Source organism: Mustela erminea, chromosome 6 (assembly GCF_009829155.1).
Source record: "Mustela erminea isolate mMusErm1 chromosome 6, mMusErm1.Pri, whole genome shotgun sequence".
In the NCBI taxonomy this organism is placed as follows: domain Eukaryota; kingdom Metazoa; phylum Chordata; class Mammalia; order Carnivora; family Mustelidae; genus Mustela; species Mustela erminea.
In genome coordinates, this window is record NC_045619.1 from 19,818,149 (window position 1) to 19,839,194 (window position 21,046).

The 21,046-nt window shown below is 37.5% G+C and overlaps 1 protein-coding gene across 1 annotated transcript in view; it reads right to left on the reverse strand.

The window, feature by feature from the left end:
- UTP20 (UTP20 small subunit processome component) overlaps window positions 1-21,046 on the reverse strand; it is a 100,150-nt gene that overhangs the window by 70,358 nt on the left and 8,746 nt on the right. Inside the window, exons 6-19 of the mRNA XM_032346617.1 lie at window positions 20,748-20,829; window positions 19,855-19,992; window positions 19,218-19,373; window positions 18,500-18,646; window positions 18,282-18,416; window positions 17,018-17,095; window positions 14,922-15,100; window positions 8,543-8,698; window positions 8,311-8,399; window positions 6,795-6,900; window positions 4,949-5,099; window positions 4,235-4,297; window positions 3,316-3,474; window positions 1,787-1,863 (exon numbers count right to left, since the gene is read on the reverse strand). Of these exons, the coding sequence (XP_032202508.1) occupies window positions 1,787-1,863; window positions 3,316-3,474; window positions 4,235-4,297; window positions 4,949-5,099; window positions 6,795-6,900; window positions 8,311-8,399; window positions 8,543-8,698; window positions 14,922-15,100; window positions 17,018-17,095; window positions 18,282-18,416; window positions 18,500-18,646; window positions 19,218-19,373; window positions 19,855-19,992; window positions 20,748-20,829 (1,716 nt within the window). The remainder of the gene's footprint in view (window positions 1-1,786; window positions 1,864-3,315; window positions 3,475-4,234; window positions 4,298-4,948; window positions 5,100-6,794; window positions 6,901-8,310; window positions 8,400-8,542; window positions 8,699-14,921; window positions 15,101-17,017; window positions 17,096-18,281; window positions 18,417-18,499; window positions 18,647-19,217; window positions 19,374-19,854; window positions 19,993-20,747; window positions 20,830-21,046) is intronic.

Below are 21,046 nucleotides of genomic sequence, written 5' to 3' on the forward strand. Positions count from 1 at the left end.
ACTACATGAAACATGCATACCTTTCAAAATTTGAAGAGAAGAATCACCTAAATGTTTATGTTATCTCGTATCTTAGCAACATTAGCTCAAAATGTTTCAATTCTTTCTGCCAATATTTTCCAAGAATATGATTTTTTTTTTCCTGTTCCTAATATTTTATTGGTTACCTCTAGGCCTGTGCTTAACCAAATGGACTCCAAGGAGGGGGTCAACATTCACCAGCACCCGTTTTTATTGTTGTTGTTGTTTTGTTTTTTTTACATTTGGAGATTAGATACCATCTTTAATAATGCCACAGCCCAATACCTTTTTATTGCTATACTGGGTTGTGATTAAGAGTGTGTGTGTGTGTGTGTGTGTGTCTATGTTAGGTGTTTCTGTTCCTGAATAGATGAGGGGCCAATAGAGACTCTTACGCAGGTCTTAGCCAACAGTTCTACCGAGCAGCAACTGAAGACAGTCTCCATAGTGACACAGGCTGAACTCCTGCCTCCCTTTTTCCTGGCTACTTTTTTCATGCATTCTGAGGCCTGTGATAGTCCAGATTAAAGGGCTTCTTAGCAAAGATCAGTCTCCAGTTCCTAGTCATCCCTGCCTCTGACCACAGGGATGTCCCTGGGTAAAACAGAGATTGCTAGGAAAAGGTGGATAACTGTTATACAAAACTGAATTATATATGTTGTTGACTATACATGACAAATAAACCAGTTTTCAGATAGATTTACCCAAGAGGGAGACAGCCAACTAGCCATGGAGAACATTAAAGGAATTCAGTAAGTGAGAAACCAACATTTTTGACAGTGGGCTATTGGTAGCACATGTATCAGATTCTTCCTTAAGTGCAATAAACAAAATTAAGAAGTTGATGTAAGGAAGGCCTTGTTTTCAGCATAATGGTTTGATGGTTCTTAAAGGCAGACATATCAGTTCCAAATTGGAAAGAGATTTGTTTACTCTACTTCTATCAGATACAAACTAATGGTTAGGGTTCTGAGAAGTCACACATGATGTATTTCTAATCTGACAAAAAGCCAGAGTACCATCTGAAGACAAATGCCTACAAAAGGACAGACTACATACGAGACACAATATATGTACTTTCTATATGATTATCAATGTCCTTTTTAGAGCTGAGGGAATTTTGGACACTAGACAACTAGGGTTTTTTTTTGGTTTGTTTTGTTTTTTAATTATTTATTTTTTATAAACATATATTTTTATCCCCAGGGGTACAGGTCTGTGAATCACCAGGTTTACACACTTCACAGCACTCACCAAAGCACATACCTTCCCCAATGTCCATAATCCCACCCCCTTCTCCCAACCCCCCTCCCCCCAGCAACCCTCAGTTTGTTTTGTGAGATTAAGAGTCACTTATGGTTTTAGACAACTAGGGTTTTAAAATGTCCTTATTTTTGAACTGAAGCGTGGCTCACTGACTCAATATATATAAAATAAAATTTTGTAATTATTCTATAGTATCTTGTCACTGTAAAAAAAATTCAACAATATAGATGTATCATATAAAGTAAAAAGAGAAAGTCCTCCAAAGTTATTTCACTTCACAAAGAAACATTCACAGAACATTTGAACTGTTAAGAAACTTGGAGAGAATAGAGAGAATAACTGATATTTCCTTTTTCTTTACTTTGCCCCAGAAAGATTGGAGCCACAGATACTATACACACCCATTCATTTAAATCACACCTAGAAGAAGTATAATAGTGGCCTGATCACTCTGCCATAGTTAAAAATATAACGGCTTCATCTGTTAACCCATGCTTACCTTATGAGTTCAATGACAGGATCCCAGAGGGCACTGAAATTAACATACAACATCCCTATTAAATAACGAAGTGGCACCTGCAATGATAGGCGGCAAGTTCAGTAAATGGGTAATAAACTACAATAGAACACCCCAAAATACAAATATCCCAATTCAGACAACCGGAGGTTGGAAAGAAGCATGTGCTTTAAGGAACAAGTTGTAGGTACCAATCCAAAATTCAGTGTATAATTTTCCAACCCTCCCCAAAACATCGCTTGCTATTTTTTTTTTTTTTAAGACTTTATTTATTTATTTGACACACAGACAGAGATCACAAGTAGGAAAAGAGGCAGTCAGAGGTTGGGGGAAGCAGGCTCTCCGCTGAGCAGAGATCCCGACTGATCCCAGGACCCTAAGCCGAAGGCAGAGGCTTAACCCACTGAGCCACCCAGGCGCCCCATGTCACTCACTATTTAACAGAGAAGAATCACTAAAGCAAATTCAAACTCACTCAATATTTTCACAAAGGACATAGCATTTGAATCAACAGACTTGACTCACAATTAAATTCCTACCTACCAAACACTGCTCTTACTGTCACCTTATAAGACAAAACCTGAGCAGTAAACATACCAAAAACCCAAGACAGTACACTGTGAATGGCAGCTGGGGCTTTGCAAGCAGATGGCTGAGTTTTCAATACTAGGCATTAAAGGCAGTTCAGAGGGTCGGAAGTTTTCTCAGTTGCCTTGAGCACAACCGTCATTATTACTTACATCTCCATGTGCTAGGGAGGCATCATATAGAATGGTAGTTCTAATAATATTTGGGGGTGAGATGTTCATTACTATTTTAGCAGGAGAGCCCTTTTCTAAAATGAAACAACACAGGATAGTAATACATAAAACAGGTTAACAGCGGAACCGCTCTGATCTAAGGGGAATGCTTCCACTTGGCCTTCCTCCTAAAGGGAACTGTGACCTATCTCCAAGGGTCATGGATGAAAAATCCCCAATTCCAAAGGTAGAGGCCTGACATCCTGAGGTGGTGAACAAATCTGGAGAAGAATATCAAGTTTTAAACTTTAAATTCCTGTTGCCACTTCCTACCTATCTTCACATATTTTGCACCTATTCAGGAGAACAGAGGACAGTAAATTAATTCCACTTTGAAAAAGCCTGCAGAGCCATATAATTCAAACCATCTAAGAAAACTGGAGATTTATCTAGTTTAAAAAAATTTTTTAATTACTTGATAGCCTTCTCTTTTCAAAAGCCAGCAAGGGGCACCTGGGTGGCTCAGCGGTTAAGTGTCTGCCTTTGGCTCAGGTCATGATCTCAGGTCCTAGGATCGAGCCCCGCCATCGGGCTCTCTGCTCAGCAGGGAGCCTGCTCCCCACCTCTCTCTGCCTACTTCTCTGCCTACTTGTGATCTCTCTCTCTTTCAAACAAATAAACAAAATCCTTAAAAAATTATTTTTAAAAAGCCAGCAAAACAGACCATAAAGTATAAATTAAGTTTAAAAAAACATGGACACTGTTTTATACCTCCTGTAATGGCCCATCAGGGATTGCGGCCTGCACCACATCATGTCTTAGTTTTCTCAAATGAAGAAGCTTCTCTCTGTAATCGCTCACAGTTGCTGGGACAAGTTCTGCCTGGCGTAATATAGCAAAGGCAGACTGACGCTCTGAGAGCCCATCATCCTAAGTGAATGGAGAAAACCAAGGAGGTAGATCAGTACTTTGATTTCGCAGAAAGACCATGAAATGTGGCCAAAGTTCTAAAAAAGGGAAACTAGGCTATGTTAATGTTTTTAAATTAAATAAGCAACACTTTTTTTGCTAAATGATTAATTTTTCCTCATAGCATTTCCATTTTCGTAGTTAATTTAAGATTAACGTTTAGCATAGAAACGACCACTAAAAACTAGGAAACTTATTCTCAAAGTGATTAAAATCGATTGGCCATATTTGTTGAAATAAAAATGTGTACATATACTTCCACTCTACAATTCTACTTTTAAAAGTAGTAATTTGCTTTATGGGATTATTTCCCTATTATCAACAAAAGGATGTTCACTCCCCTTCTACTGGAAAAGCTGAAAACCTACAAATGTCCCACCTAAGCATCTCCATCAACAGAGAGCTGGTTATGCAAGATATTTTAAACTATGATATACTGTTCAAACTTCAAAAGAAAGGAAGTAAACCTCGACGTGCTATATGACAAAACCTCCATGATGCCATTTATTTAAAATATACATGTGGATACAAAAATCTGAAAGAATATTCACCAATTACCTGGGAATTTTCAGTGTGGGCAGGAGTAAGAATTACAACAAAATTTTCAGTTTTTAAGATAGATATTTATACAATAGTGTTTGAGTTTTCTGCAAAAGTGTCATTTTGGAAATAAAAAAGAACTGCATTTTAAAAAAGCTATCCAAATTAACAGTTAAAATACCTCTAACGGTTCTGGAAGTCGAACTTCAAAATGGTTTAGGATCCTTATTGTCAAAAGCCGAATCTGGAGAAAGTAAAAGGCATGTTTCAAATTCTAAAGTTTACACATAAGAAACTGATTTACAGCCAGTGAGATCTAAGTGTTATAGAATAAGGGAAATATTCCACTGTCAATAGATACATATTACTCTATCCCTTACTTCATATTAGAAACCAACCAACACTTTATTCAAATAGTATATGGAACAATTTAATGACCAGAAGAGACTAGAAGATAAAGTTGCTCATGGAACAATGTTTTTCTTTCAACTATGACACTTTAAGCATCTCTATCAATAAGTACAAAGAATCTGATTAAGTTTACAATTTTGATGTAACTAGTGATTTTTATCTGTATGTTAACATATTTAGGTATTTCTGTATACCTGATCACACAGCAGAATCACATGGGGGCTTTAAAAAATGATGCAGATTTTTCAGTTTCAGCCCTACTGAGTCAGAATTCTAGCCTGTGAGGACGCAGAATTTGTATTTCCATTAAGTTCCCCAATTAAACCTGTTGCAATCAATTTGTAAGGTCAGTGTTTAGGAATCACTGCATTAAAAAGAAATCATCCCACAGCAGTATTTTCTGATTAAGGATTCTGACAACCACTGGCAACACATACAGAATCAAAAGATGAGAGACTGAGGACACATCACAAAACACCATTACCTTGGATATACCACTTGAAATGTTTGCTTGTAACTTGGGAAATAATTCCATTAAAGCTTCCTCAGAAAGTGGCCCTTTGCAGCCACATAAGGATAATCTCTGATAATAGAGATCAGCTAACAGCAACACAGATGGCTCCAAAGGAAATGTTCTGCAACAAGATATTTATTAGATCCAACCTGCACCATATAGTCGATTATTTGGACTATAATAAAACTACAGAAAATTACGACTGGTGAAGAAACTATAAAAGGGACCAGGTAAAAGTTTAATGAGGACACTTAGTGTCATTTTAAAGATAAAGAATCTGAGGTCTTGCAAAGTGAGTAATGCGGTCGAGGATGACAGGTGCAAGCATTCACATGTATCCTATCTCTGTGGGAGCTGCAGAGGGATGTTTTCTCAGAGAAAGAGCACAAAAACTGTGGCACCTGCCTTAAGCTAATATACCTCCATCTATTTATTTATTCTTGTCAGGACATATTTCAAGGAGGATTTGGGATGGATGAGATGGCCTCATGCAAGCCAACAAAGCAGCTCCATTCCCATTGCTTAGAACCTACAGATTTGGCTACTTGCAAGGAATATGCCTGTTGGAAGTGGGCTTGGCACTGAGATCAAGAGAAAAGTTCCACAATGGCTCCTTGTGGAGCACCCCCGACAGCAGTGACACTCTTGTCTTCCCGGTTCAGGAACACAGAGAGCCCCGGATCCCAGATCCCCTCATGCTTGACTCCCTTGCTACTTCTGCTCAAATGTCTCCTTCTTGATGAGTCCTTCCCTATTTGAAACTGTTGTTGTCCCCAACCTCCAGACTCTCCTATCCTGACTCTGCTTTAATGTTCTTACCACTGTCTAACGTGCTATGTATTTTACTTATTTTGTTTAGCGTTTCTTCTTGCTAGAATGGTAGCTCCATGAAGACAGGGTATTTTGTGTGTTTCAGCCACTGACCGTGTCTCCCAGTGCCTAGAAAAGGGCTTGGTATGTGAAAAAAGCAAATGAATATTTACTGAATGAAGGAAATGAATAAATCTGTTTTAAAAAGCATGGAGCTAAAATGGATTAAGACTCTAGGGGCAACTGGGTGGCTCAGATGGTTAAGCGTCTGCCTTCGACTTGGGTCATGATCTCTGGTTCCTGGGATTGAATCCCATGTTGGGTTCACGGCTTAGCAGGAAGTCTACTTCTTCTTCTCCCTCTGCCTCTTGCCCTGCTCATGCTCTCTTTCTGTATCTATCTCAAATGTATAAATAAAATCTAAAATAAAATAAAATAAAATAAAATGGATTAGATTCTAGAAAAAGAAGTCAACTGCTTTACCAGGTTTTGAAAAGGTATGACCTTTAGAAAGGGTGCTAAGCTGAGTAGAAAACGGCTTCCTGGTAACAGCCCAGTGCTACACCAAAGTCGGGAGCTGGCTGACATCAACTTACAAAAACAAAAAGCTGGGCTGTGCTGGTAGGCAGTAAAAGTACCACAGGAAAGTGTTCTGAAATGGTGAATATGTCAAGCTAAGACAGAAGGAGTGTAGTAGAAATATTATGTTGGAATGACTCAGGAAGTTCTAGAAGGTCAACATAGTGCAATGTTAGGGTTGGACACAAGTCTACTACAGTAGTTTACACACATGGTAAAATACCTCTCCACAAAGATAAATATGCATTTAAAGACTGTGTAAAACATAAACTTACGTTAAGGATTCAAAGCAATAATAAATTTCTAATATGAATACAACTTAGGTATAAAGTAGATCAAAACAAGGACTTTCATTATGCCCAAGATTTCACAAAAACAGAAGCTTTTATATTTTATTCATGATTAAATGGGAGGTATTTTTACTTACAATACTAAATTCTTCACACGTTCCACAGGAACCAAATGAAGAAGTTCAGATGATTCTTCCAAACTTAGCAGAGTATTTACAGCTTGACAAAGAACAAATAAGTTTCCTAAGGGCAGAAAAAAGAAGAAACTATATAACTTATTCCTTTGACACAAAAACTACCAGACATCTCATTTGTCTAATACTTGCTATTTGTAGAAGTTCTTAAATTAAAATGAATTTGTGCCTCCTTATCATCTGTCAAATGTCAGAATATAACAGGAGGGAACTGAAAAGATAAGGTTCTCAAGTCTTGTATTTTAGCTTTCTTAAGGGAAAAATGTATTAAAAAACAGAGAATAAAGTATATGTTTCATTAATGAGGATAAAGAGGAAGTCCGATGGTCCGACTCACTGGCATTATCCAAATTAGAACTTTAAAGGAGACGCGCTTGTACTTTTCAAAAGCTAATAAGCTATTTATTTTTTATATTTATTTATTTATTTATTTTTAAAGATTTTATTTAATTATTTGACAGAGAGAGAAATCACAAGTAAGCAGAGCGGCAGGCAGAGAGAGGGGGAGAACCAGGCTCCTGCTGAGCAGAGAGGCCGATGCGGGGCTCGATCCCCGGACCCTGAGATCATGACCTGAACCGAAGGCAGAGGCTTAACCCACTGAGCCACCCAGGTGCCTCACTAATTTTTTTTTTAATTAGACATACATTTAATCTTAGACCAGAGGCTGGCAAAGATTGGTCCACAAGCCAGACGTTGTTTGAAACAACAAGCCAACAGTAAAGAATATGCCACGACTGACTATGAAAACCTAAAATATTTACTATTTGGTCCTTTACGTAAAAATTTTGGCAAACCCTGCTCTGGATACTAGAAAAGGACTGTCCTTTACAACTTTCTGCAATGAGAGAAATGTTCTATACTTGTGCCAATACGCAGCTGCAGTCCAATTCCGCAGTCACCAGCCACATGTGACTACTGAGCACTTGAACTGCGGTGAGTCTACTTTATTTTCTAATGTGTCTGCTTCGTATCTAACAGAGAACCTAGCATAGTAATATCTAAATGAATGAACAACTACTATACATAATGTTAGAAAAGAAATACTGTACTAGAATGAAACAAAATACCTACTTTCAAATTGCTGTTCTCAGGTTAGTGAGAGGAGATATTCAAGTATAGAGCAGGAAAGGGTGTTCTGAGTACAGCAGGGTAAAGCACATGGAAGTGCCTGGGGTATAAGGTGTATAGAGAGTGTGAACGGGAGACAGAGAACAGGACACAAGCGAGGGCTTGGAAAAGAGGGGTCTTAGATACCATGGCAACCTCTGACACTGAGTCCTCAGATTCAGCTTGTGCTCACCACATTATGAGGCACAAGTGCAACTGTCACCTTCTCCTCTTTTTCCTTGCATCAGAGCACAATGTTAGCTCTATTGTCTAGTACTCCATGTGTTGACAGTCACGTTGGCTGTGCCAGAAAAGAAAGAGAAGAAAACAAACGGGGATTGTAACTGACCTTTTCCAACGCTTCCCTTGTCAACATTCATGAAGAGTGACTCTATGAAGCACGTGACCAGTGGTATCACCTTCTCTTTCTCAAGAGGTCTGTCCAAGAAGTCGGGAGACAAAGGGAAAAGTTCAAACTGGCAGTCAATGCTTTTTCAGGGAATAGCAAGGAAGGGCTAATAAATGTTTAAATCAGCATGCTAAGTAACTCTTTCACAATTAACCACAGTTTATTTTCTCACCTAATATGAGGTAACACAACAAGGGCTGCCCAAGAATGTGAAAGGTAAGTAGCATCTTTATTTGGGGGTAATTGAATTATAGATAAGAGGTGGTCCAATACTGGGATCTGTTCTTTTCCTCCCTTGGATCTGGTCTTCTTCTGCCTTAAATAGGATCTGAAGGAAGAGAAGAAAAACAAATGTCTATTTATTTTTTAATTTTTTTATAAGCATATAATGTGTTATTAGCCCCAGGGGTACAGGTCTGTGAAAAAAAAAACAAATGTTTAAAACAGAAGAGAATATAATTGCTCTTGCCCTCTGAAATTTAAAATAAAACTGATTCCTTTCCACACGTGGAAGATTTGTGGGGAGGAGGGAACTGGTGGTAGTGGTTGAATATAAATAACCAAACAACTGCGAGTCATTTACTGATTTTTGGTAAGAAGCTTTTTCGGTGCCTTTGGTTCTACTTTTTTCTATTTCCTATTTTAATTTGCTTCAAACTTAAAGCAAGTCTCTCCTAGTTTTTTCTATTATTTCTGAATTTTCTAATTCTCAGATTCCTTTTTCTCTGTCTGATGTGCGGATGGACATGTTTTTAAAAACTGCAGAGGTAACTTATTGTAATGAATGGACTTCCTCTATTCTCCCCCGCCTTTTTTAAAGATTTTATTTATTTATTTGACAGAGAGAGAGAGAGACAGACAGACAGATATCACAAGTAGGCAGAGAGGCAGGCAGAGAAAAGAGGGGGAAGCAGGCTCCCTGCTGAGCAGAGAGCCTGAAGCGGGGCTCAATCCCAGGACCCTGAGATCATGACCTGAGCTGAAGGCAGAGGCTTAACCCATGAGCCACCCAGGCGCCACCCCACTTTCCTTTATGACAGAAATTTTACTACTTGACAAAGGTAAAATGATGTTGCACATAGTGGTAAATTTGACAAATGCCACTAAAGTGATTACAATTTAGAATCATCTCTGCTTCTTTAATCTCATAAAGTTTATTCAAGGACATTTTCTGACATGACATTTGGCTTTAGGTACCTGTTACTTTGGCACTTTTCTTGTTTGCCTCTTTTCCCTTTTGCCAATGAACTACATCTCAGTTCAATTTGAAAGACAGAAATCTAACTGAAAGAAAAGTCACAGAAACCGTAAGTAAAATTATTTGTTTTAATAATTTATCCTCCATGTCCAGTTGGTTAGCTTGTTACATAACAGAAGTGGAAGATCAGGTTTTTATTCCTGTGTCCCTATTATGAAAATCAACTAAAAAGTTCTATTCTTTTTTTTGTTTCATACTTATCAAGATAGTCAATGTTTGGAAATTATAAGAGACAGTTTAGTCAGTTTCACTGACAATTTTTGAAAGTCCTTGATATAAAGTCTCTCTAGTAGTAAAGACTCAACAATCTGTAAAAATCTTACAAGAAAACATCGAGATGCTTTAAAAAAAAAAAAAAAAGGTGAGTCATAGCTTGGCTGCTTCATCACACCTGCTGATGAGCTCCTCCAATAAAATCCACACTCCCTATTTACCTTACAAGGCCCCATGTGATTTGATCCTGGCCTGCCTCTCATGTCCTCTCATTCTACCCTCCTCCTTACTTGATGCTCTGTACACACACAGACTTTCTTTTGTTCCTCAAACATACTGGGCTTATTCCTAACCCAAAGCCTTTACACTAAGTCCTCCCTCTGCCTGGAAAGCCTTTCACCTAGACCTTTGCTGGGCTGGATCCTTCCCATCATTACAATCAATCCAAAGGTCCCTTCCCTAGAGAGGAATCATGCTGCCTCTCCATTCATTCTCTTTCAACACCCTAGTTTTATTTTTCTTTTTATCATTAAATTATCTTGTTTATTTGTTATCTGTCTCACATCCCTCTAGTCTAAGAATGTCATCTCCCCAAAAAGAAGGAAACTTCTTCTCATTCATTATTATATCCCAAAGCCTAGAGTAGTGCCTGATACAATTAGCGTGTGTCTATTGATAGAATAAATCCATCTTCTAAAGAATCTTTTTACATCTATTATTTCTTTCTAGTCTCACAACAATCTGTGAGCTAGATGGATGGAATATTACTAAGAATGTTCAGACAAAGGTGATGATTCACATATATCCTATCTCTGTGGGAGTGCAGAGGTACATATTCTCAGAGAAAAAGCACAGAAACTGTGGCACCCGCCTTAAGCCAATATACCTCCATTTACTTGTTTACTCTTATCAGGGCATATTTCAAGGAGGATTTGAGATGACTGAGATGGCCTCACACAAGGCAACAAAGCAGCTTCATTCCCATTTCGGAATAAAATTTGGCTACAGGCAAGGAATATGCCTGTCGGGAGTTGGTTTGGTGTTGCAATCAAGAGGAAAGTTCCAAGGGAATAATTCTACAGGCATAAGTAATTATTCCTGCCTCAGGAATCAGAGCTCAGTAAACTGGAAAACCAACAGATTCTATTACCAAGTTTTGATAGAAAAGCTACTTTTAAGGTCTGCAGAAGAGCAACATGTGAAGAAGATGAGTTCCTCCGGAATTTCATGCTGATCCAGAATCAAAAACTAACTCTGCTGTGAGACTATGGGGACAATGACACGCATCTCAAGGGATGCTGTGATGCTTCAAAACTGAATACTCAGCAAAAATTCAAAGAATGTCCATCTATTCCTACTGCCCCAAAGCAAACCACAAATGCAGCAAGTCTAACAAATCCCAAAGAAATACAAAACTTAAGTATAAACACACAGGAATGACAAGGGAACTGGTTTCCTAACCTATAATTTCTAAAATCACATGCACAACTACTGGAAAAATGATAAGCAGAATTCTCTTACTTATTTATACAAACCCTGTTTTCAATATCTGAATGGTATGTATATTTTAATTTTTTTTTTTTAAAGATTTCACTTATTTATTTGACAGAGAGATAGAGAGCACAAGTAGGCAGAGCAGCAAGCAGAGGTAGAGGGAGAAGCAGGCGCAAGCAGAGGTAGAGGGAGAAGCAGGCTCTCCACTGAGCAGGGAGCCCAAGGCAGGGCTCAATCCCAGGACCTTAAGATCACGACCTTAGCTGGAGGTAGACACTTAACACCTGGGTGGCTCAGGGTATGTGATTATTTTTTTTTTTCCCATGGTATCATATATTTTTTTAAATTTTTTAATTCATTTTCAGCATAACAGTATTCATTGTTTTTGTACCACACCCAGTGCTCCATGCAATCCGTGCCTTCTCTAATACCCACCACCTGGTACCCCAACCTCCCACCCCCCACCCCTTCAAAACCCTCAGATTGTTTTTCAGAGTCCATAGTCTCTCATGGTTCACCTCCCCTTCCAATTTCCCCCAACTCCCTTCTCCTCTCTATCTCCCCATGTCCTCCATGCTATTTGTTATGCTCCACAAAAAAGTGAAACCATATGATAATTGACTCTCTCTGCTTGACTTATTTCACTCAGCATAATCTCTTCCAGTCCCGTCCATGTTGCTACAAAAGTTGGGTATTCGTCTTTTCTGATGGAGGCATAATACTCCATAGTGTATATGTGATTATTTTTAACGAAATTAAGAAAATAATCCATGTCTCTCTTAACAACTCAAACAATGCAAAGGTATATAATCTAAAAGTTAACAGTCACTTCTTTTTTCCCCTTCCCATCCTCCTGATATAAAGTTAAAACTTTTGTGTATCCTTAAGGAAATGTCAGTTCTCTCCAAACTGATCTCTAGATTTAAGGCAATTCCAAACAGAATCCCAGTGAGTTTTTTTGTAGACATAGACGAGATTCTTCTAAAATTTATATAGAATAGCAAAGGACCAGCAATAGCTGAAATAATCCAAAAAGAAACAGAAGAATGGGAGGAATTTTTTTTTCAAGGTTTCAAGACTTATTTTGGAGCTACTGTAATAAGACAGAGTGGTATTAGAGGAGGATAGATACATGGATCAATGAAAGAGAATAGAGAACCAGAAATAGAACCATATATATATGTCCAACTGATCTGACAAAGGTACAGAAGCAATTCAATGAAGAAGAATAGCCTTTTAACAAATGTTGCCAGAACAGTGGGTATCCATAGGCAAAAAAAGAAATTTGACCTAAACCTCACACTTTATATAAAAATTAGCTCAGAATGCACCATGGACTTAAATGTAAAACATAAAACTATGAAACTTTTAGAAAAGTAGGAGAAAATATCTAGGAATTACAGCTAGGCAAAGAGTTCTTAGACTTGACATCGAAAGCATTATCCATAAAAGTTGGTCAATGGAACCCCATCAAAATCTTAAACAGTGCCTAGTGAAAAATCTTAAGTGAACAAAGTCAAGCTATCAACTAAAAGAATATATTTGCAGACCATTTATCTGACAAAAAACCCCTTTGTCTAGAATATATAATGTGTTCTCAAAACTCAATAGTAAAGGAACAAACAATCCAGTTATAAAATGGGCCAAGGAAATAAACAGGTATTTCACTAAAGAGGATATACACATAGCAAATAAACACAGAAAAAGATGGTCAACATCATTAGCCACTAAGGAGATGCAATTTAAAACCACAATGAGATCTTACTATATCCTACTAGATTGACAAAAAATAAAAATCAGTGATCATACCAAATGCTGGAGAGGATGCAGAGAAACTTGACCATTCAGACTGCTGGTGGGACTACTTTTCTTTTTTTTAAGATTTTATTTATTTATTTGAGAGAGAGAGAGAGCATGAGGAGAGAGGTCTGCGGGAGAAGCAGACTCCCTGACGAGCAGGGAGCCCATTGGGACTCGATCCCAGGACTCCAGGATCATGACCTGAGCCTGAAGGCAGTCGCTTAACCAACTGAGCCACCCAGGCACCCCTGCTGGTGGGACTATTAAATGGCCCAACTACTCTAGAAAACTCCTGGCAGTTTCTCATGAAATGAGGGATATACTTATGATATAATTCAACAATTCCACTCTTGGGTATTTATCTCAGAGCAACAAAAAATTACATACATGGGGTGCCTGGGTGGCTCAGTGGGTTAAGCCTCTGCCTTTGGCTCAGGTCATGATCTCAGGGTCCTGGGACTGAGCCCCGCATCGGGCTCTCTGCTCAGCAGGGAGCCTGCTTCCCCCTCTCTCTGCCTGCCTCTCTGCTTACTTGTGATCTCTCTCTCTCTCTGTCAAATAAATGGATAAAATCTTAAAAAAAAAAAAAAAAGTTACGTACATGAATGGTCGTTAACAGCTTTATTCATCATACTAGCCAAAAACTAGAGTGACCTAAATGTCTTTCAACAAGTGAATCAATACATAGGCTACACTATATCCATGCCATGGGCTGCTACTCCACAACAAGCACACGAAAAGATGTTCAACAAAGGGATGGTCTCTTGATGCAAACCACTTGGATGGGTCTCAAAGGAATTGCATGACTGAAAGCTGATCTCAAAAAGTGTACTCTCTGATTCCATCTATATAATATTCTTAAAATGATACAATCATAAAAACAGAGAGCGGATTAATAATTGCCGGTGGTTAAGAATGGAGGGCAGATGGGGCGCCTGGGTGGCTCAGTTGGTTGAGCAACTGCCTTCGGCTTAGATCATGATCCTGGAGTCCTGGGATCGAGTCCCGAATTGGGCTCCCCGCTCGGCAGGGAGTCTGCTTCTCCCTCTGTGACTCCCTTTTCTCATGTTCTCTCTCTCATTCTCTCTCTCTCTCACACACACACACAAATAAATAAAAATCTTAAAAAAAAGAGAAAAGAATGGAGGGCAGAGTGTCAGAGTGAGTGTGGCTATTAAAAGGTAGCATAAGAGAGCCTTGTGGTTATGGAACAGCTCTGTTATCTTGACTTTGTTGGTGCTTATGAATTTACACATGTGATAAACTGCATAGCGCCATATAGCCAGATACACACACAGCTAGAGATGAGTGCATGTAAAACTGATGAAATCTGAAAAATGTCAATTTTATCATATATCATGTGATATACGCAGTTAACTTATGCAAAATGTTACCACCAGGGGAAGCTGGTTGAAGCGTACCTAGAACCTCTCTGTAGGATTTCTTTCAAATACAAATGAATGTACAATTATTTTAAAAATAAAAGATTAAAAAAAATCAATAGTCACCTCTTTCTTTCATATACCATCCTCCTGACCTTAACCAGGTTAACCTGTTTATGTAGCCTTCCATGTCTTTTCCGTTGCTTATTTACACTTTTTGTTTTAACTTTTCAAAATGGTATCATACTAAACAACTATTCTACAACTTCCTTTTTTCACAGAACAATATATCATGGACACCTTCTCAGCTAATATACAGAGATCTTCATTTTTTACAGTGTTCTTATGTATTATAAAATGGGTAATCCTACCAACATTACAGGGAATAAAAACTTAGAACTTACTCCACCGTCTGTTGTGAAAAGATGAGGGGATACTTCTCAATTGCCATCGAGCCAGCAGTGGGAGGTGCTGCTTTGTTGAGAATGAGCTTGGCCAAAATGGCTAGAGCTTCATCTTTGACAGCAGCCTCATTAATCATGAAGCAATTTTCAATATACAAGAGAAAGCTGGGTAGAAAAAGCTAAAAATAAGAAAGGAAATCACATTTATTAACACATACCTATTTCATAACACTTAAGGAAGAGACAATTCTAAGACTTCCACAGAGGGAAAAATCAATCATAAATACAGGATCAGGATCACAAAGGCCTCAGACCTCTTCTCCACAGAAACTATGAAAACTAGAAGACTATGGAGCAATACCTAAAAACCTGAGGGAAATGAGAAAATCTATAATTCTATAGCTATCTTGCTAGCAATATGAATAAAGACATTTTCTAAGGTACTAAATCTCAAAACTTTACTTCCATTTGTCCTTTCTCTAGAACCTCTGGAAAATATGTACCATCAAAATAAGAGAGTAAACTAAAATAAGGGAAAGTTGTGGGACCCAGGAAATAGGAAAAAAAGCAAAGGAAGTCCTATTATGACATCTCTGCTGTGGGCTGAGAAAGCAACCCATATCAGACTCACACTGCTCGAGGAGGAATGTGTCTAGGAAAGGACAGAAAAAAAAAAAAAATGAGCTGCTAAATTTTCTGACAGGTAAAAGCATTTTAGAATGCTGATGGCAGATAGACTCACTAACCAGCGAGTCAAGAAAAATCATTTCCAGTTTTTAAAGAATGAGGCAATCTATAATTTCAGGATAAATGAAAAGGTATATAAAAAAGAAATGTGAATATAAAATACTTGCTTAGAAGGATTAATTATACGGTGAATAGGAAACCAACCAAAATTTGTGATGTAACTCTGTTGAGAAGATTAGAGGTATAGAAGAACCAGAACATATCCACCGTAGGAGGAAGTCTACAGAAGAGTAGTAGAACTAATGAATCAAGGAAAAGCAGTGTATCTGAATGATTAGAAAACATAAAGTAACAGAAAAATAAACAAGAGATGTGGTTGTTCTTGGCGAGGAACATGTGAGTGGAAATCAAGTGTCTAACTTTTAGCCCTGCTTGACTTTTAAAACTACATAGAGTATTCTGAAAAAATAAGATGTTCATAAAAAGACCAAAGGGAAAAAGGGAGAAGGAAAAGATGCAGCTGCTAAGAAAACCAGAGCAAGGTAAAGGGCTCTCATTGGACAGGAAGGAAGGACACGAATGAAGAAGGTTTTTCTTGAAGCAAATGAGAATGTATTAATGCCTAAAGGGGAAATCAGTGAACAGAGACAGAGACAGGCTTCCATGAGGTATGCTGTGGAAGATCAGTTACAAGGAGTGGCAAATGTTTGACAGAATGGAGGGAACAGGGATGAAATAGACTCAGGATTTAACAGGAAAGGTGTCTACCTCACCACATCAGGTATTTACATACTAACAGTGAAGTGCATTAGCAATTATCCTGCCATCCAAATGTTTCAGAAACTATTTTCTTTTTTCTTTTTTTTTTTTTTTTTAATTTATTTTTTTTTTTATTTTAAATTTTTTTTTTTTTTTTTTTTGTTTATTTGACAGACAGAGATTACAAGTAGACAGAGAGGCAGGCAGAGAGAGAGAGAGGGGGAAGCAGGCTCCCTGCCGAGTAGAGAGCCCGATGCGGGACTCGATCCCAGGACTCTGGGATCGTGACCTGAGCCGAAGGCAGCGGCTTAACCCACTGAGCCACCCAGGCGCCCCAGAAACTATTTTCTATGTTTCAAACTCACATAAAACTTCCTTATAGTCTTTTTTCAACTTTACCACATGGTTCCACAACTTCCTCAAGGATTACTAAAAAACAAGTCGATTATCTAATGTCACTTTAAATGCCCCAGCATATGGAATAAAGTTTTACTTGTGAACTAAAACTGAAATATAATTGCTTTAAAATATATGGACTAAAATATCAAATATTTATTCTATTCCTCTCAAACAAGAATCATAGGACTTTTAAGTTTGATTATTTTATCATGACAGATTAACAAAACAAATCCAAAACTTTAGTTGCTCACCTGCTCAAACTGCTTCATAAGAAACATAACTTCAGAAAAATCCAAAATTAAACGTCTTTCAAATCTGCTCTCAAAAACCTGTGGACCACAGGTAAAGAACATTAAGTACACAGGGAGTACTTTCCCCATTCCTGAAAATAAAATCATCTTAAACCTTCAAGGTCCTCTCATTTGCAAGCAGGAAGTGGTGGGACACTCGGTACAAGTTACTAGAGGCAAAAAAGAACTCGACTGCTGAATCTGCTGCTGTGCGGAAGGACACATCCAGGTGTGACAATGGCACTGAACCCTTCTCCTTGGGAAAGCAGCTGGAATAAGGAAGTGGCAGGCACACTTCAACCAGTTTTCTGTACAAATGCTTGCCCTTTGGCTGCAAGAATTTACTTACAAATGTTAGGGGCCCTGGATTTCTAGTGATTATGCTGGGTTCTGCCTAAGAGCTCTTCAGTTCTTTCCCACAGAGGATTACGAAAGGGCAAGCAGTACTATTTTATACCCTTTTTCTATGCAATATACTGTGGCACTGCATGAGTCTAGGAGGAACCTAACTGGTCTACTTTCAATCCCACCTCCCTACAAACCATCTTCTAAACTCATTAAAATGCAAATCTTATCAAATCATTACCCTGCTTAACATTTCTCCAGGGCTTTTCACTACTTACAGGATAAAACCCAACCTAACTTTGCAAAGCCAAGCAGAGTCTCGCTGGTATACACCATACCTCCTCATGTGTCCATATACTCAGTAGGCAAACATTTCTGGATTTTTGATGCATCTTGTGCTATTCCCTCTCCAGCCATTTTTAACCCCTTCACTGACTGGCAGATGCTATTTAACCTTCAAGGACTATCCCAAACATAAGTCCTTTGGAAAGCATTCTTTGTCCCTCAACCCTGTGCAGAATTAATCATTATGTTTCAATATGACAACAACAGATTAATTCAACACATTATAATAACTCACTTCCAGGGCCCCACCTCCCTAACAATCAAAAACCACAGGTACCATAATACCTACCCTGGAATACCTAGTCCACACCCAGCACATGGTAAGCTATACATGTTTGCTGAATATTTGCCATTTACTTTATCACCTTCGGTTTTGCCTCTTTCCATTATTGTGTACAATTCACATCTCCTTGATGAGATTATAGGTTCCCGGAAGGCAGAGCCTTTGCCACATTTCATTTGTATTCCCCGGGAGGCTTACTCAATGCTAAATATCTTATTAACTACTCAATTAATATCTGTTGAAGTAAATTACTTTTTGTATGGTTTCTTTGATAAGGGTCTCCGGCAAGGAAACATTTTCACCCAGGATCAAAGCAGAAATTACAGCCAAGAGCGTCTCCCGGCAAGTTGTAGAAAGACTGGCTATTTGTAATGTTTGAGATAATACCTATAAAATAAAAGAAAAAACAATGCACACTTAGCAATAGCTTTTAATGAACAGACTCTAAGCAAATGAAGCTGGGAACTCACCTTACAAACATCGACAGGTTTGGTTATCTTTGATCCGTTCCCATGTTTCACAAGTATCAAATATGTTTCTAACAACCTTCTTATCTGTTCAGAACTTTCCCCACAGTTACTTGTGCTTACTTTTGTATGTAGATCTAAGAGTGATTCCTGTCAATGGGGAATATAACAGAAAGAATAACTATAAAATATCAAACTCATCTGTTAATCCAATAATGAAAGTATTGGATGAAGTGGTTCAAATTTTCACAATTTTGAAAGAAAGACACACTTCCCAGAAGTCCCTAAGGATAGTAATAGCTAACACTTTTGAATGCACGGTTATAAAGTGCTTTATAAGTATTTACTCACAATCCTCATAGCAACCACGAGGTAAAGAATATTACTGTCCCATAATCCTACCAGATGAAAAAAATTGGGGAAGAGAGATTTAAGTAACTTTCCCAAGTCAGTGACAAAGCCAAGATTCAAACAGAAGCAGTCTGGCTCCAAAGGCTGTGTTCTTAACCATAGTGCTCTAAGGCATCTCAAAATATCAAAAAAGTACAGGGGATAGAGAGCGGGGCAAAAAAGGGGAACAAAAATCCTAATTATGTGTGTAAAAGTATAAAGATAACAATTATAAAATACAGTCTCCAGGAGTGGTCTGCTAAACTATGAGCAAGAACATTCAAATCTCGGGTTCCTTATTATATACAAATCCTTAAAAATTAGAACTTACTTGCAAACATTCAAAAAATGTACCAAAATGTTCCTTGTAGATGTAGAACGCAGTTGATTTGACCATGTTTTTGAGTGTTTCTCCAACTAAAATCCATGGCAATTGAGTTTCTGTTTCAGTAACTGGCCCTAGTTTTTGTAAAATTAGCTTCACTGCCTGTGGGAATCCAATAATCATTAAAATGGACATGTACACTCTTATTTTTAAAGTATTATACTCTTATTTCCCACTCTGATTATTCCCCACTCTGATTAAGCTATATTAAAATCTGATCTGGAATGATCAAAGATACGGCAGCTTTGATGGTTAACTACATGTCCCATAAGGAATTTCCAAACTAGGAGGGAGAATTTTATCATCGAAATGCTCACTCCTCACTCATTAATCAATTTATGTTATCTTCTAGGATCCAGGATAAAGAAAACAGCTTTTATTTTATTATAAAATATAATTTTATAGGTAAATATACCTAATCACCTAGAGCCTAGGTAAGCATTGTTATTAAAGCCCTAATTCTTCCCACTAGTGCTTTTTATTAATTCCAGAGTATCCTCTCTCTATACTATTTACATAAATCTTGTCCATTTTCCTTTCAATCTCTTTCATACAGACTAAAAAGATCCTCCCAGTCATTTACCTTCCCTGTACAGGAATGAAACATGTTTCTAACTCCTTTGCACATTTCAAAGAGCAACTGTCCAACTCCTTCTACCTTTTCCGGATGTTCATCAAGATCAAGAAACATTAAATTGAAAAGTGCATTTTTATCAGAAACCTAAAACACATAAAGGAAATGGAAAATTACATTTACAACACAAGAAATCCAAAGGAAGACATATTATTTACTGCTGCACAGGTTCATAGTTAAATGTAATTAGGATAAAATTCTAAAAGGAAGAGACACTTACAGTGATTTCAAACTATTCTAATAGTACACTTCTAATTTCACACACAGCACTGATTCAGTGCAATAATGCACGTGTCTGTGCCAAGAAAAACTACATAAAGCAACATTCTATCTTTCGAAGTAAATCATACACTTAGGAGTAGAAAAGAAATTAATACCAGTGTTTCTGTTTCATTATAAGAATCCTCTAAAATTTACTATGGAAACACAAGCAACATCATGATAAGAGTTTCTTCTGTGAAATTACTATAAAAGTTTCTATTACTCTCACCATTCATGTATTTACTGACTCGAATTAGAGGGTACTTCTGATATTCAGACTGAAAGCTACCATAAACCTAAATAACAATAAAACAGTGACTTAAATTATTTCACATTAATAAGCAAAGATAACATAAACATGAAATAAAATAGTACAGATTTCTTCTTATATATATGTTATATTATATATTGTTTTCATTTCATATTTCATTATTCATATTTCATAATCTATATAACATATAGATTATATTATCTATCTATCTACCTATATTAGTCCATGCAACCACATTTAAAAGATATGTTTCTGTTCATCAGATTCTTGAGGATTAATGAACAATAAACACGTACGATATCAGACTAACCTTTCTCATCAAAAAAGTGAAACTTTCAGCAGCAAAATTTCTTATATGTAGTTTTTTATGAGCCAGGAGTGTACTATACATGCTACAAATGAGAAAATACGACATGTTTAATAACATTTTAATAAATACACACTCCGCATCAACTCTATGTCCAACACTGAGCTAGGTATATGAGGAATACATTGCCAGTATAAAGCAAGTGGTTTAAAATCTCGTTCATTTACCAAGACAGAAGATGAAGATAATAGAAAAGAAAAATCCTAGGATTGGTGGTACAGATTTTACAGAGAAGACTCCAT